Source organism: Drosophila takahashii, chromosome 2L (genome assembly GCF_030179915.1).
Source record: "Drosophila takahashii strain IR98-3 E-12201 chromosome 2L, DtakHiC1v2, whole genome shotgun sequence".
In the NCBI taxonomy this organism is placed as follows: domain Eukaryota; kingdom Metazoa; phylum Arthropoda; class Insecta; order Diptera; family Drosophilidae; genus Drosophila; species Drosophila takahashii.
This window is the reverse complement of record NC_091678.1, coordinates 2,901,798-2,918,386: the sequence shown is the minus strand read 5'-3', so window position 1 is coordinate 2,918,386 and position 16,589 is coordinate 2,901,798. Positions and strand designations below refer to the sequence as shown.

Below are 16,589 nucleotides of genomic sequence, written 5' to 3'. Positions count from 1 at the left end.
ATCTAAAAAGTTTTACATTTTATTTGGGTTTTAAAACACCAAAAAAAAAATTTGTAAAATAATTTTTTTAACTTATGGAAGATAGATTTTTTCTATAATTTGGTCTGTCTGTGACAACCCTTTTTTCATTTTTTTCTCGTTTAAAAACTTTTAATTTTAACTTCAATTTTTTTTTGACAAAACTGATTTAAAGATTTTCAGTATTAAAGCTAAGATGAATAACAACCATGGAAGAACTATGCTTGGTAAATGCTATAATTTTGGTAGATACTTCTATCCCTCGATTCAGAATGTCCTGAGATTGCTGAGCAGGGTTTGCTGAGTGGGTGGTTGAGCCGCTCCAGGTGGCAGACTCAAAGGTCCAGGTGGTGGAGGCATAGCAAAAGTGGGAGCCATGGCTAGGGATAAAGTGGATGATGGATGAACCTGCTGAGGAGCCTTTCCAGGCGGCGGAAGTACTGCAGTGGTGGCACCATCTAGCGGACGATACTGGCACTTTTTGGCATGGGTTCGCATATTGCTCGACTGGGTGAAGGCCTGATTGCAATTGGGATGCGGACATACGTAGGGTTTGCAGCCCGTGTGATAATTCAGATGGGTCTTCAAATGATGCTTCTTGGTGAAGGCCTTGGGGCAAAGGGGACAGCTAAAAGGCTTGATTCCCGAATGCAATCGATGATGCAACGTCATATTGCTGCGATCGGCAAAGGACTTTCCACACACCGAACACTGATACGGTTTCTCCCCGCTGTGTGTTCTCATGTGCTGTTTTAGCAGCATTTTCCGGGAAAACCGCTTTCCGCACTCGTTGCATTTGTGCGGTTTTACTCCCGTGTGAATCCTTACGTGCATATTGAATGCCACTCGCTGGTTGAAGGACTTCGGGCAATAGGGACACTCGTATTCCTTGCGATTCCGATGGATCTTCAGGTGGCTACTCAGATATCCCTTATCGTTGAAGGTCTTTCCGCACTCGGGACACTCGGCCGCAAACTCCTTGGTTCCCCGATGGACGGACAGGTGATACTTGTAGTTTCGCAGCTGCGAGAAGCCCTTGCCGCAATCCGCGCACTCGTAACGCGGCGATTTATGCGTCTTTTCGTGCGCCTGAAAAGGGAGAAAAAAATAATACAAATAAATAATTATGTTTTACAATTTAGGATTGATTTTTAAGAATAATTGTTAAAATTTTACATGAGACTATAGGCTTATAAAACCGATTTTTAATAATAAATAAAAAAAAGCTTCAAAAACATGTAACATGTAAAAAGTTAGAAAGAAATCTAGAAAATATACTTTTAATTTCAATCAATTGCAAATTTTTAAAGCTCAGGACAAATATTTGTTACAAACTATTGACCATAAATAAATCTAAGTATTTTCGAAGAGATAAAAAACCATAAATTCTTAATTCAGCAATTCTACGTTTTTCGAGAAATAAAAATAACTTTTTTTTATAATTGAGTTGGCAACTGAAATTACTGTTCTTTCTCTCCGTGGCCATTTTGTGAGTGCCTCTCGCTTGCTCTACCGACTGCCCTCTCTTTCTAACGTTTAATATCTGGTAGCTGCTGGTGGCTGATTGCCCTGCACCCATGCGTAAAACCAGTTCTCTCTTTCTTGGCCCGCTTCTGTTTTTGGCCGACTCCATTTTGAACGGATCGTTTTCGAGATATAATTTGCATAAGGCGCTCGATTCTCCGCCGCTCTCTCTTCAACCTTTCTCTTTGGAGCTCCGCCCTCTGGATCTTTGGATCTCTGTTTCTCCGCTTTTGCTGAGGCCCCGCCCTATTCCAGATGGTATCTCGGGTTGGCTAGGAAACCCGTTTTGGGTGGATCTTTAAGGATTGGATGAACGATATTTCATTTGATGTATGGCTATATAAAAGGTTAATAATGTTCTTGCAATACATTTTGTTTTCGAAAGAATTTGATTCCTAAAAATGTTTTAATGCAATAGCATTAATAATACTTAAACTGGTGTGAACAATTTAGATCGGCAGTAATCCATTAAATGTTTCCCACAATCTCGTTTTGCATTGCGATAAATATTTTGAAACCCGTTGTTAAACGGTTAAGTATACTTAATTTGTCATTCATAATTTGCTGGAAAAAATACATTTGTCTTTGCTAAATGTTTGTTTGTAAGTACATAAACCTTGAATGTATTTTTTTTTTGTAATTTGTATTGAATTTTTAACTTATAAGCCCCCAAAAATTTTAATTTCCTAATGCTCAGTTACCCTTAAAGTCAAAAAAACTGTAAAAGTAAATAAAGGTAGCTCCATAAAATTGTTATTGAAAGTGCTAAAAAGTTTTTAAATTTATAAGAAAGCCTATGGAAATGGTTTTGAGACTTTAAAATTCGTTTTACTATCACTAAACAAATTAAAAAATATTTTAGTAATTTATGTTATTATTTTTAGTTTAATTATGTATTTTATTACTACACAAATCAATAAAAATGACTAGATTTTTTAGATTAAATTAATATACTGTAAAAAACTAAATACTACATAGTCAGAAATATTACTTTAGATTAAGATACTTTATATTTTTCCAAATATTCCTGGTGATGTTTAATAATGTTTCTTTCTGATTTGATTTTAAACCAAGATCTCACCTGCAGAGTTTCGGAGCACCCGAAGACCTTCTCGCAAATCCTGCACTTGTAGCTGATTTCCTCGGCGGCAGTTGGATTGTAGACTCCAATACCTCCAATTGCTCCACCACTGTTACTACCGACGGCTGTGTTGACCAGTGCTCCTCCATTTGCCATTTTGGGCATCATTCCGACGGCTTGCGTCTGCTGATGAACCGAACTGAGACTCAGATTGGTCACGGTGGTCAGTGAGATGTTTGTTGCTCCCCCAGCGGCGGAACTCATGAGTAGATCCCTTACTGGACGCACCGAACCGCTGGAACTGCTGACGGAGGAGGCGGCGGGTGAGATGAGGGGCGTGGCCTGCTTGTAGCCACCGGCCTGCAATCTTTGGTAGTAATCCAGGCACTCCAGGCAATCGGGTCGAGTGCAGGCGGTGCTTTTGGGACGCAAAAGTGGAGCGTTATTCTGTTGTCCATTAATCACATAGGGTGCAAAGAAGCGTTTCTGCTGCGGATTCGGATGATTCTGATGATTCGGGTGATTCGGATGGTAGGGCGATGTGGGTGGTGTACTGATTCCCGAAGCCGCCGCTGCAGCTGCCGCATAGGCGGGCAATAAGTGCGGGAAGAACTGGGCATAAAACTTGGTGGCATTGGCCATGGCCACCAGATCCGGTGGCAACATGGAGTAGCCTCCATAGGGTGAAGATCCCACAGGTTGTGGACTCCTAACAGTAGTATTAATACTGCTACTCTTTGAGAGATCCAGTATATTAGTGCTCGTATCCTGACTGGGTTTGCGATCCTTGCCCAGGATTTTACTTATACTAAAGTCGGTCACCTGAACCGGTTGATTTTGAGGATTGGCGCCCAAATTCTGGACTCCATGGTGGATGGGTGAAGTGCGGGCCGGCGAGGGTGAGAGATCGTAACTGCGCTGCAGCATGGCGTGCTTGAAACCCATTCTTCTTCTACACGGCGACGAAGAAGAATCACTCATAGACTACCGTTTTCCGGAGGGTTTTCTACGATAGCTTTACGGGATCTACAGAGACGTACTGTCGCGTTACGCGTCTAAAAACGAAATGTGCTGGACTCACGGCTGCTTTGAGCCGTCATCGTCTTTTTGGCCAGGCCTAAAGCCGCGCTCTCGAATTTAATTGGTCGAGAAACGGGTTTTTCTCTCTGAAAGACTCTCCTCTCGATTCTCCTAACCAACTTTGACTGCTGGAGACAAAGTGTCGCGCCTCCAATTACGAGAGTAGCTGCAATCTGCAGGTCGAGAATCCAGAATTCAGAGTCCAGAACCATTTGGTAGTAGCGTTCTACTAGTCACATCTATCATAAAGCTTATCGCCAGCCGAAGATCTCTGGGATCCGCTCTTCTTCTCTCTTTCTTTCGTACTTCTCCCGGTTCCTCCGCTCCGAACTTCTCCTCCTGATAAAGTGACTAAGATTTCGTTTTGGGCCGCGTTGTTTTTGTAATTAATTGCGGTAATAAAATGTGCGCATCGTTAAATTTTCAAAATGTATTTCTCTTGTTCCTCATCCACATTCTCATCCGCATCCAGCGCACATCCACCATCCGCATCCACATCCACATCCTCGCCCGAATCCGATTCCGTTTCCCAGGCATGTGTGAATCTTACGGTTATGCGCATGCGCAGCGATCATCTTTTCGAGGTGACTCGGTTCGTCACGGCACAGTTTTTTTTTTGTTGTGTGCAAGTGTGGGAAGGAACTGATAACTAAGATGCTATGGAATCCAAACTAGATTATGTAAGAGAGAATGTTAGAAGAAGAAGAGTCTTGCGAATATAGAAAGATAAAGTGTTCCAATAACTTCTGTCATAATCGGACTAAACATTAGTTTTCGACTTTTAAAGCGAAAAATATAATTTCGTAGAAGTTTGTATTCAGTTATCGTAAGGCTATCATATAATATTTACTTTTCAAAACATTCCAAAGTAAATTACAAATTCTTAAAGCAACAAATCTAAAAACAGTTTATAAATTTCAAAAATTATATTTAAATTATGAATAAATGTGAGTACGTTTCTTCCATAAAATAAATCGGATTAATTATAATTATAATTTATTTAAAAAAAAATCTTTTTACTATAGTCCCTAAATGTTTCTCTCAGTTTAGGATAATTTAGGGACTTTAGTAATACGATTTTTGAATACATTATAAGTATATTTTAGTAAGAGGTTTAAAGTAAATTAAAATTAAATATTAAATACTAGTTATAAATAATGATCCTTTTTGATTGCTGAAAAATAGTTTAATATTTGGTTACATCTTACGGCTTAGAATGACATAAATACTTCCTTTAAATTCTGGCCATTAAATCCAGGCCCCATTACAAGTAAGACCAAGTCAACTTCTTTGACTTGCATAGCATCAGTAGCGACTATAAAAATGTGCAAAACAAAATGCTCGAGTCCAAGTGATTTGTGATTGGACGAAGCGCTCATAAATAACAAGGGATCCCAAAGTGGAGGACTCCGAGGATGCGCAGAGGATGGAGTAAGACCAAAAGATGGTGACACACAAGCAGAATTCAAGGAAGCTTCTGAAACAAATGAAGTGGTATACATTTACAGCTACATGGAACGGAGGTGCATTTCTGACTCACAAGGATGAGAGTCCCGCTCTTAATTGCCAATTACCGAATAGAGTTTCTAATGGTCGCCATGGTTATGCAATCTTGTACACGATTTGTCCGTGATCACTTACAAAACGATCTTATCAGCGAAGAAGCACCTGAAAACCTGAAAAACCCCTCCTCCCCAAGAACAGTGGCTAACAGATCCTCGAACCCCGTGATTGATAATATTTGGACTGTCAACACGCGCTGCTCGCCTCGGTTACCCACGATCTGCATAAATTTCGATTAAACAGGCGATTCATTATAATTATATATATGTTTTTATAGGCGGACCAGCAAAGACACCACAAAACTTGTTCAACCTTAGTTGAAAAACTCTTTTTTCGTATTTCGTTTTTCGGTTCGGCTGGCGTTTCTCGGAATTCCGCCAGATTATTTACATATGCGAAGCGAAGGAAACTTAAGTTTTAATTACACTCACTAAATCATCGGACTTCTCCAGTCTCCGAGACTCCAAAACTCCAAACTCCAGTCGCCAGGAGACTTTGTTGCCTTTGTCGCATGACTAATGTTTATTAGCTGCTAATGGTTTGTTTTACAAAAGCTACGTGGTTGCCCCATACGAAAATCCCGAACCACTCCAAAACTGTTTCACCCGTTGACATTTTGACAAATTTCCAACTCCTTACTACTGTCGTCTTTATGGAGACGGGGGGCTTCGGGCTCCAATGTAAGCTGATACCTATCTCAGATGGTCAGATCTTCACGATTCCCCCCACAGAATCTTCTTCTTTGTTCACACTATTAATTTTCCGCTCGTTATTGTCGTCGGAGATTCTGAGTTCGGAATCATTGGGGTTTTGTTGGGGTGGTCGGCATTTATCTTATTCCGTGTGTGCGTTTAAAACTTCTTTGTGGAGCCTCTTTAATGTCATGTGTTATCGGTTAATGATCAGCCGCGTTGCCAAGTGATTTTCTGTCAGCGGGTGATCAACTTCGTTCTCCTTTCGGATTCCGTTAAATTGCCTTAGTTTAACTTTTGTTCTCTTCGCTTTGGGGTCTTTGGATCTTGGGTTCTTTGGACCTTCTCCTCAGCTCCTGAGCCTGATGTTATGTGTAGCTTGACAAATGTGTTGATTTGCCAAGTTTATTTCCAGCGATGGTCGGACCAACATTTTGGCATTAAGATTAAACGACCTTTTTGGGGTTGCTGATTTCTCAAGGTGAAAATAAAGTGCGATATAAAATTTAAAAGTTAAGGTTTTTCAGGTAAAAATCAGTAAAATATTAACACAAAATGTATTTTCAAAAATTGTAATATATTTTATATGATTAAAAATAGTTCATACAAAAAAATCAAATTTTTGTAAAAATTTCAATAATTGATACTAAATAATTTTAAATATTATTCCAATTTAAAAAAGAATTTACAAAAAAATATATTATTAAAATTGATCAAAAATTATAATTTTAACCACTAATAATCTAAAAATAGTCTCTTTATTTTTAAATATTTATTGTATGTGACGGCAATTCTTGAAAGTACTTAAGAAAAGGCCTAAATATCCATGCAAATTCTAAAGTAAAGCCCACCTTCGGAAACCCAAAAAAACCATCTAAACGCCCTACAACATTTATGTATTTGTCAGGCCACGGTAATAAAACTTAACCAGGGCCCTAACAACAGCATTTAGGAGGTGTTATACTATTGTCTACCCCAGATATAATTTATATGGATGGAATAAAAGTTCGCTGAAAACGAGACAGAGACAAAGGAGAGTAGATGTTCATGAATTATATATACAGATCCAAAGTGGCTATACTATATATATACGAATGCGAGGCGTATGGCTCGGCGATGTTGTAGATCACAATCATTTCAATTAATTCGAATATAAAATACGAAGTGGAGACGGCGGCTTTTGCAAAATGAACCGCGTGCGCTCGAATATATCAAATTTCAATATAAATGAGCCACAAGCATAAATCAAGGGAGGTGACCCCTTGTTTTTTAACATCTTAAATCCCCCCATGGACCCCCCAGATCGAAACAAACACACGAAAGTGAAGAAACGAACACGCCCGAGATCGTTTGACTTTTAATGCATCCTAAAAACGAAAAAATCCCAAATTTAATGGACTGACGAATAGCTGTCAACGTCTTCGAAGGGAACTTTCTTTGCTCTTAAAGTGTAATTTATTTTATTTTTACAACAATTCAAACGAAAACAAACAAGTAGACAAGTGGAGTGAGGGGGATAGAGGCTGAAAGTGAGAGGGAGGGCGATACTAAACATTTAATCGGACGTTAATTATGTTAATGAAAACACATTTCAAATGCAAGAATTAAAATCAAATTTTTCAATTTAAATTCGATCGCATCGCATGGACCATTTTTATTCGAAAACACATTTCATTGGAATCCCAATGGGTGAGCGGGATGGCGATTGAGTGTGCGAGCGAGACCGGCGACCGATCTGCTTATTGAGAAATTGTGTGGAGAATAGTGATAAATCTTTGGAAAGAAACAACCAAACCAACAGCAAAACCAAACCCAACGGGGAATAAATGTTTCTTCAGTCGAGGGGAATGCAAAGTTGTCGCCAACGCAAACAGGTTGTTTGTGCTTGCCGTTGTTGTTGGTCGTTTGTGTCCGAAATTGAACGATTAACTACAAATTTGAGCATAGATTAAACTAAAAAGACACTGTAAGAAATAATAGTATTTACAAAAAAAGAAAAGAATATTTTGAAATAAGCCATTATTTTGAACTTAATAGTGATATTTTCTAAATTTTAATAATTTAAATAATTTAAATGTATTGAGTATTTTACCTTGGATAAACCTTGTTACTCTTAATTTAACAAAAGAAAATAGATTTTTAATTGTTTAAAATAGAGAAAAATCTGTTTGGTAATAATGTTTAATCAAATCTAATTTTTTTTCTAAGGTAATGTATTTTTAGATATTTTTAGATTACCGAGATAGTTACGATTTTTTTTTAGAGTCAATGTTAATTTTGTTTCAAGCTACCATATTTTAATTTATCTCCCTGAATTTCTTCTAGTGCAGTCTCCTAACAACAAAGCCAACATTTTTCGCAATAAACTTTAGTGGTCCTCGCCACACATTTAAATGCGCTACATTATTTTCTCATTAAGATCTTGTGGCCCGGACCGCCCAGATGTTTTTGGCTTCCTGAGCAAAATCAATCAAATCTTTAACGATGTGACAGGTTAACAAGTCTCTATATCTGCCGAAAGGAAAACGCCCAAAAAGCGGTGATCCATCCACTAGCTAAAAAAGCAAACAAACTATATGTTTTAGTAGACTTGACTTGGTTTGGTGGTTTATGGCCTGACTTTGATGGCGCCGACGAACGGAGAGTGCGAAATTTGCATAATTTAATTATGAGAGTTCTTTGTGCGAAACTATTTGGGTGGTGCTCGGTTTGAATCGCGATAAGATGAACGAGCATTTCAATCGCGATTTATGGCCCCCGAATTGCCATACATCAGGAAGTTGTCATGCCTTCATTCTTTATTTATCTCCATTTTGGGGATTCTCGGAATGAATCTTGAGAAAGAGTGATGATCTGTTTCATAATTTCCTTAATTTTCACACAATTAAAATCGTTTAATCTAACATTTTTACGACTTGTGCGTATGTTGGTGGCCCACACTTTACGACCTTTTCCGAAAAGGATTTTCACTTTTCTCAGGCTAAACGCCGTCTAATCTGGCATCGTAAATCTCTGGATCGCCGCTGCCTCCGTGTTTCGTCATAGCTTTTCATTTAATAAACTGAAAACTCTTTCAACGCGACCAGGGGCCAAGTGAAATACCAGTCAACTAATTATCTTAATGACAATTATTACTAAAGTGCGCGTCAAGATAAACGAAAACGAACAAAAAAAAGAGAAATAAAACTCCAGCTCCTGCAAGACATGACACAATAGCCCACAATTATCACAAATGACCATAATTATTATCAACAAATGATAAAAAACACCCAACTAAAAAAGGATCATAAAAAGTTAATAGGTGGCCGCAGTTGCACCGAGTTAACAATAGTTAGGAAGTTTTTTTCCGTAGGAAAATGAAGATCTAAGCAATCATTTCCTGGACTATGTTAAATGTTAGCACAAACCAAAATTAGCTGGAAATTTTTAAAAAGTAGAAACCTCTCGGAATCTTTAAAATTTCCCGAGTTCTTAAAATTAACTTAAATTAAAATAAAAAAAAAAATGTTTTATACGAAATACAGCTTTATGAATATTAAAATATATTTATTAAACTTTGGTTGTTTAAAAGTAATAAAAATAAAATAATATAAAAATACTAAAATTTAAAGAAAAATGTCGATTATAAAAATGTATTGGATTCGATTTCTTAATTCAAGAGTTGGTGGTTCAGGACACCCTTTAACTTGGATACTTGACAATAGCGATCTCTATTTTATTCTAAGGTTTTTTAATTCCACATGTGAATGAAAGAAATCATGGTAAGTGGCTGTTTTGATGGGTCCCTCCATCGCATCGCATGTAACAAAAGGCGGCAACAGGTGCACAATTACCGGGCAGCCCAGCAACGACAATAACAACTATGAAACATGCGTTAATTGCCGAGAGACTGGAGGCTGAAACTGGGATATATGGGTGCTACTTGGGGCCTGGGCACGGTGACAAAATTAAACTTAATTGTTTTATGACAGGCCTGGACCGCCTGACCAGGAGGCCACTCCATCTCGGTTTCGGTCTGTGTAGCCCATGGATGCCAGGTTGGATGGGGATTGAATCCGAATCCAACTTGGAATCACAGACAACAGCAGCTTCCAGAAGCGGTAAACAAAAAACACCACAAACAGTTGACATTTTTTAGGGTCTTTAACTGCGTTTCTTTGTCAGCGCTTTTGTCTTTTTTGTTTAATTGTTTTTCTTGTAAACGATTTTTGCTGTAAGGTGTTTGTTTCTTTTTTTACCGCCACCGACAGCTTCCATTTTATAATATTTATTAAAAAATGTTTTACTCAGAAGCCGAGATTTCGTGTAATGAACCAGCACAACAGCAGGTGCTGGATAACTCTGGGTTACAGACCCCCGTTTCTTTTTTTTTCTTTCAAAAAGTGACTCTGAAGTCGGGCGCTGGCATCTAGGCGACATTTCTATCATTGTTTTAAGGTAAACTTTAAGCATTTTCATGTCAATCATAGGAGAGTCGAGCTTAAAGGAGGCCACACTAAAGTTTAATGAAAGGAAAAGGTTTTTGCTTTTGGTTATTTCTGGAAAATCGCTTAGTGGAGTATGCTGTTGGAAATTCCTTGCAGAAGTTCGTATGAATAAGTTAAGTTAGCAAGTAGTTCATAAGTGAATGGAAGGAATTCCTGAAGTTGGTTGAAGGCCATAATTACTTTAATCCTTTGCTTTATAAGCTCCAAAATGGTTCAGCAAAGCAAAAACCCATAGGCAAAACCTAGACATTAAATTTTAAAGAGTTTTAAAAATTTAACATTGATTTGAAATTTCTGATAACTTAAAAAAAAAAACAAAAACAAATTTCTTTAATATTTTATGGATGCAGGAAATTTTAAAATTTGTATTTACTATTTTCCTTTGTTTTTATGCAATTTTTCTGTCAGTATAATCTGTAAAGTATTTCTAAATATTTTAAATATTTTTATATTCCAAATATCAAAAAGTCTGTACATAATTCAAGTCCCTTGACCGTAACAGTCCGTTATTTTCCAATAAATAGAGTTTACAAAAGAATTTTAATGAGCTAAAACAGCTAATGCTATGAGTCTAAAGCGTTTGGACATTAATTAGTGCTGTTTAATGCGACCTACATTCCTATTGAACCGCTAGGCCAGATATCGCGATTCGCGAGCCTCTAGAGGAAGTCAACTTCTGTCTGGCGGACATAGATGGCCATGTCTCACGGCTGATTGTCATTTGTCAAAAGGTTGGGGAGGCAAACCGAGTGGACTGGCACGAGGGAACTAAACAAAAAGAGCCAGTTAAAACCGCCCAATTAGCGACACAGTTAAACGTCAACATCCTCACGGCTTCACATCCGGAGGAGCCGAGATATCTGTCTGTCTTGTCAGTCAGTTTTCAGTCGGCTTTCAGTCAGTTTCAGTGGCTGCTCCTCATATGTAGCCAGTGACGGTTACATTTTCACCATCAATCAGCGGGCGCCTGGCTCGAAAAAATGCGGAACCGACAAAAAGCCACAATAAAATCGCAGTCCTGCTTCATTCTTCGATCTTCGAGCCTTTGGCGCAATTATCCAGCACTTATCTTTGCAAATATATATGGTCAACGCGGTGGTCCATCACTAGTGTAACTCTGAAATTGGGTTTATTGGGCCGCTAAAATATTTTACAAATGTCACGAGTCTCAAATTTATTTATTCATGTTTTACGGCCCCTTCTTTTCATTAGCATGCCAATAAAATTAAAAAAAACAAAGCACATATTCGAATATTGTGTAGCAATATTTCATTTGATCGAAAAGCTACCGTTTCTCTGGACCAGAAAAAAAACACAGCCATGGTCTGTTTGGGCACAAAGCTGGGCCATTGTCGCAGTTATCGAGTTTCAAATTCCGAATTTCCAGTGACGTATAATTGATTAACACCCAAATCCATCGTCTCCTCAGCTCGATTTTATGGTTCTGTTATTTGACTTAGTTATTTAATACGTTTTTGCCGCTTGAGTAGCCGGAACTAAAGCTATGTCCCCAATGTGAAGTGCATTTATGGTTCACACTTTCAGAAATGTTAATGTAAGGCATCTTCTTTTTTTCGATTTATATTATAGAGAAGAATGTCTCTAAAAAATAAATCAACAAAAACTCTATTTACTTTCGTTACCCAACATGTTCTTTTTTTACTTTTGATATAGGAAATGGAAATCCATAAATTGCATTCATTCTAATAAATCCCTTAAAAAAATCAACTGACCTACATATCAGAGGGTCTCCATTTTATCACCCACCTTTCTCTCCTTGTTTATTATGCCCCAATAAATAAGGAAACACTCGCAGTCAGTTTTATGCACTAACCATACCCATAATTTACTCAATGGCCCTCTGAGTTCGCTAACGCCATTCAAATCCCCCAAGCGGCAATTGTAACGTTTAATTAATTTAATTAACTCAAGGATTAACTGCCAGGGGGAGGAATGTTATGTGTGGTTCAGCCAACAGCCAGAGGTGCCCATCAATCGGAGGTAAAAACCAATTGGGAGCTATAGCCATTTAGCTGGGAGCTAATCAAGCGGCATTCGGGCAATGGCAACGCTTTGCTATGCAGTCAGCACGCTTTATAAAATAATGATGGGATGGGAATGGGTATGGGGATCCCCCGATCTCGTATTGCGGGCGCATCGATTCGATCCATCCTCGTTTTGATTGCACCCGTAAGTGCCATATTGTCACCGTTTGATCAATCAACTCAGCCGCCGCGTGGAAGGAAGGCATCTCAAGTTTAGCGATCGTAAATGTAACTCAATCCCCATTGATGATTGTTGCGTAACTTGTTTCCAGTTGCAATTCGCAATTAGCTGGCTCCTTTCGGTTCTGCTATATCTTCTGCTTGGGTTTGAGCCTTTGGCCCCTCGCTAATTGACAATATTTATGAACACGTACGCATTTTATCGCCCCCAGTAACCATAATTGGTACCGTCCTCGCCCACAGCTGCTGGGCCAATTATTTTCATCAAAATTGTTGACAGTTTTCAACGTGCCGCAAATGAAGAGATCGCGGCGCTCTTGGCGATCTCGAAAATCTAGTTGCTTGGACCACGTTTTGGTTATACGAATGCCAAACTGTGCCATAAATATTGTCACTAGACGAGAGAGATCTCTAAAAAGATCTAGGAGACACTAGAATTGCAATGTTGCTGTTTAATTAAATTTACTTTAATTACACACTAAAACATTCTTGGTTTTCTGTTTAGCAGTTTTTGTCGCTGGTTTCCCCACACAAACAAGTTCCATTTTGAATGTTCGAGTACAAAAAGTAATTGTCATTCGGCAAAAGTCAAATGATAGACGTTAACCCTAGGTGTCACCTGGCACTTTCAGAATAGAATCGTCTTCTTTATGACGAACGGCAGGTGTCGAGACTGGCGGATTTATGGGGAGTTCTTATAGAACATTATAATAAACGAAACGACTTTAAAGTTTTTTTTGCAAAGCCTGGAACTTTAAACTAAGCTAATGGAAAGAACTTTACTTACTTTTATGTTGTTATACCCGTTACTCGTACACTCATAAAAATAATTTTCTACATTTTAGAAAATTGCCCTAAAAAAATTTTCGCCCTTGAACTGAGAAAAATTTTCTATTTTCACGACAATTTTGCCATAAATTCAAGGCAGGTGACCATAAAAAAATATTTTTAGGGTTAATTTTTCTATTTTTCTAATAATTAGGGCGATTTTTTCGATTTGCTTCGATTTGACCTTTTCTAAATCCAACGGCGAATTGCCCTAATTTTTTTTCTAAAATTTGTCTAAATACAAGGGCGATTCGCCTTAAAAATCACTCCAAAAGTGTGAAATTCGGTAGCCCAGCGGTCTAATCACTTGCGCTTTCAACTTTGCTATATGAGGACTAAGGTCGTGGGGTTGTGGGTTCGAACCCTGTGTGATTCAACTTGATTTTTATTTATTTTTTTTTTTTGTAAACGTTATAATACTAAGGACATTTTTTCGTCCGAATTTTAAATTAAAGTAGTCTTTAAACCTTTAAAACGTATGGGAGTTCTGAGTTAAAAGCATCTTTGTGTTTGCTGGCAAGAAAACGGGACTAATTGTCACAATCGTCAGGAAAAAATATATATATATATAGTTGCCTTTAGTCAAAATATAACGTAGACCTCAAGAAAATAAGATGTCTGCAGAGTTTGTTCGTTGTCTTGCGCGATGGGTCTGTGGTGCAGCGGTAGGACGTTAGACTCTAAACCGAGAGGTCGTGGGTTCGATTCTCGCAACGACCAAAAAAAGTAAGTTGTTTTTTCTCCTCATATTTATTTCCCTAATTCGTTTACAAACATGATTTTTCAGTTCTAACGGCTGTGTTGTATAGATCGGGCCCCCCTCTTAACGCAGCTCCCATATAAGCTACACACCAATACAATAATATGAAACGGTGTCCTCCGCCGGTGTTGTTTAATTAAAGCAGCAGTCCCAGAATATAGACGATTAAAAAAAAAACATGCTTCCCAAATTCAGTTAAGCATGCTCAAACACGATTTTTTTTAATTTGTCTAATTTTTTAGGGCATTTGCCTATAAAATCAGAAAATTCGCCCTTAATTTTAGAAAAATACACCTTAAAATTAGGGCAAATCACCCTAAAAACAGGAAAATATTTCTTATTTCAAGAAAAATCACCCTAAATTAAACCAAATTTCCATCGGGATTTTTTAGAAAATTTTTCTAAATACACGGGCGAATCGCCAGCGGATACGATTTATGGGCGATTTTCTAAATCCACGGGCGAAAAGTCAGTTTTTTAGGGCGATTTAGGGTAAAAATTTCTATGAGTGTAGAGTAAAAGGGTATACTAGATTCGTGCAAAAGTATGTAACAGCTAGAAGGAAGCGTTTCCGACCCCATAAAGTATATATATTCTTGATCAGGGTCACTAGCCGAGTCGATCTAGCCATGTCCGTCTGTCCGTCTGTCCGTCTGTCTGTCTGTCCGTCTGTATGAACGCTGAGATCTCAGAAACTACAAAAGCTAGAAGGTTGAGATTTCCCACACATATTCTTTGGCTTCCTACGCAGCGCAAGTTTATTTTAGCCAAGCGCCACGCCCCCTCTAACGCCCACAATCGCCCACTAACGATTTTAAAATGGGTCCCGCGCCCACATCTTTAAAGATTTCCGATAAGTATAAATGCAATTTTGTTGTGTATATTTATACCTATCGAAATGTAGAAGACATTTTTCAAATCGGACCATTCATTAAAAAGTTATACGCTTTATAAATTGTCAACATATATCTATCTCCCTCGCACTCCCTTTAGCTGAGTTACGATTATTAGTCAGGACACCAACCCGACACAGCGTTCGCACTCCCTATAGCTGAGTGACGGGTATTAGATAGTCGGGACACCAACCCGACTATAGCGTTCTCTCTTGTTTTTTTATGAAATCAACAAATATTATTACTGGAAAGGAAGGCTTCTTTTAAAGCTTGTTCAATATTTTAAAAATAAGGAAATATAATATTACATTTTCAATATATGATATAATATTCTATTTTCAACAATTTGTTTTATTTTTAAAGATCTAAAAATAAAACATCAATAAGAAGTTCGAATTCCAATGATCCACCTCAATCCACCTATCCATCTTAAACCAACGTAATAGTAATTCAATTCAGTGATTGAAGTACCCAAATGAATACCTTAAGCTATTTTCAAGATTCTTCTGAAAGCAGATTTCCTTGGTCCAGATTAGGAGGTCTACCACCCTAAAAGTTGACCTTAATTGAGTTAAATACGAATTAAAATCCAGACTCGCCGATTGGTTTACGTTCAACTGAGATTTAAATACTTGTAAAACAGAAACAAAATAGAACATTGCTTCCGTTTAATTTGTTTAGCTATGAAAAAGAAACCCGAACAGCCGATGCCCAAGTACATTTCGTTTGAAATTCAATTAAAGAATCGTGTGACCTTCCCCCAAAATGCAAACTCAAGATCGTTCTACTCTTTCGGTACTGTTTTTTTTGAGAAGGGGGCCATAAAGTTGGAGCTACTGGATGAGCATGAGTTAAAAGTTTTATTAGTTTCCACGTTACCGGGTGTTTTCAGTATTGGGATAAACGAAAATTGAAATTATCAAACCATTAAAAGCAAACAACGGCAACTCGTACTTTTTGGGGGAACAGAACGGAACGGGATGGGGGCCCAGGCTAATTAAATGTAATTAATTTTCACATGCCTCAAAATTAAATGCATTTAAATCAAAGAGATCCGAGAGAGTGTGAGCTTTATATATAGCGTATGCTTTAATAGCCGCCGACAAAACCGACCGACAAACCGACCGACGCTCTTAAAAGTGATTTAAAAAGTTTCATTAAGATAAACAACAACGAACAACGAATGTTATAGCAATTTAAATTTTAATTTAAGCTCACAGTGGCTATGAGCACAGGTGAATAAACCATGGGTCACTCAGACTCCACAACTCTCTGACTAAACTACAGAAAAATGTCGAATAAAAAAAAAACAAAGCTCAGTCAGTCAGTCTTGGGGGCCATTTACCGTTGCGCCCTCGAGGCGTGGCCGTTTCTTTCGTTTCATTTTATTTTCGAGGGCATCCTCCGCCGACTTTCCACCTCCCCAGTCTTTTGTGGC

General features: G+C 38.0%; 1 protein-coding gene across 1 annotated transcript; it reads right to left on the bottom strand.

Annotated features, from left to right (window-relative positions):
- Positions 1-212: 212 nt before the first annotated feature.
- LOC108062261 (uncharacterized) lies at positions 213-3,701 on the bottom strand. The gene is made up of 2 exons (XM_017148849.3): positions 2,624-3,701; positions 213-1,107 (listed from the first exon to the last, which is right to left on the bottom strand). The coding sequence occupies exons 1-2, from the start codon at positions 3,602-3,604 to the stop codon at positions 286-288; spliced, it is 1,803 nt and encodes a 600-aa protein (XP_017004338.2). The 5' UTR covers positions 3,605-3,701; the 3' UTR covers positions 213-285.
- Between the last annotated feature and the right edge of the window lie 12,888 nt (positions 3,702-16,589).

Excerpts from the sequence above, each read along its gene's own strand:
- LOC108062261 (XM_017148849.3), bottom strand. The coding sequence starts at position 3,604 with ATGAGTGATTCTTCTTCGTCGCCGTGTAGAAGAAGAATGGGTTTCAAG. Across the intron at positions 1,108-2,623 it reads GGTGCTCCGAAACTCTGCAG|GCGCACGAAAAGACGCATAA; the intron begins GTGAGATCTTGG and ends CTCCCTTTTCAG.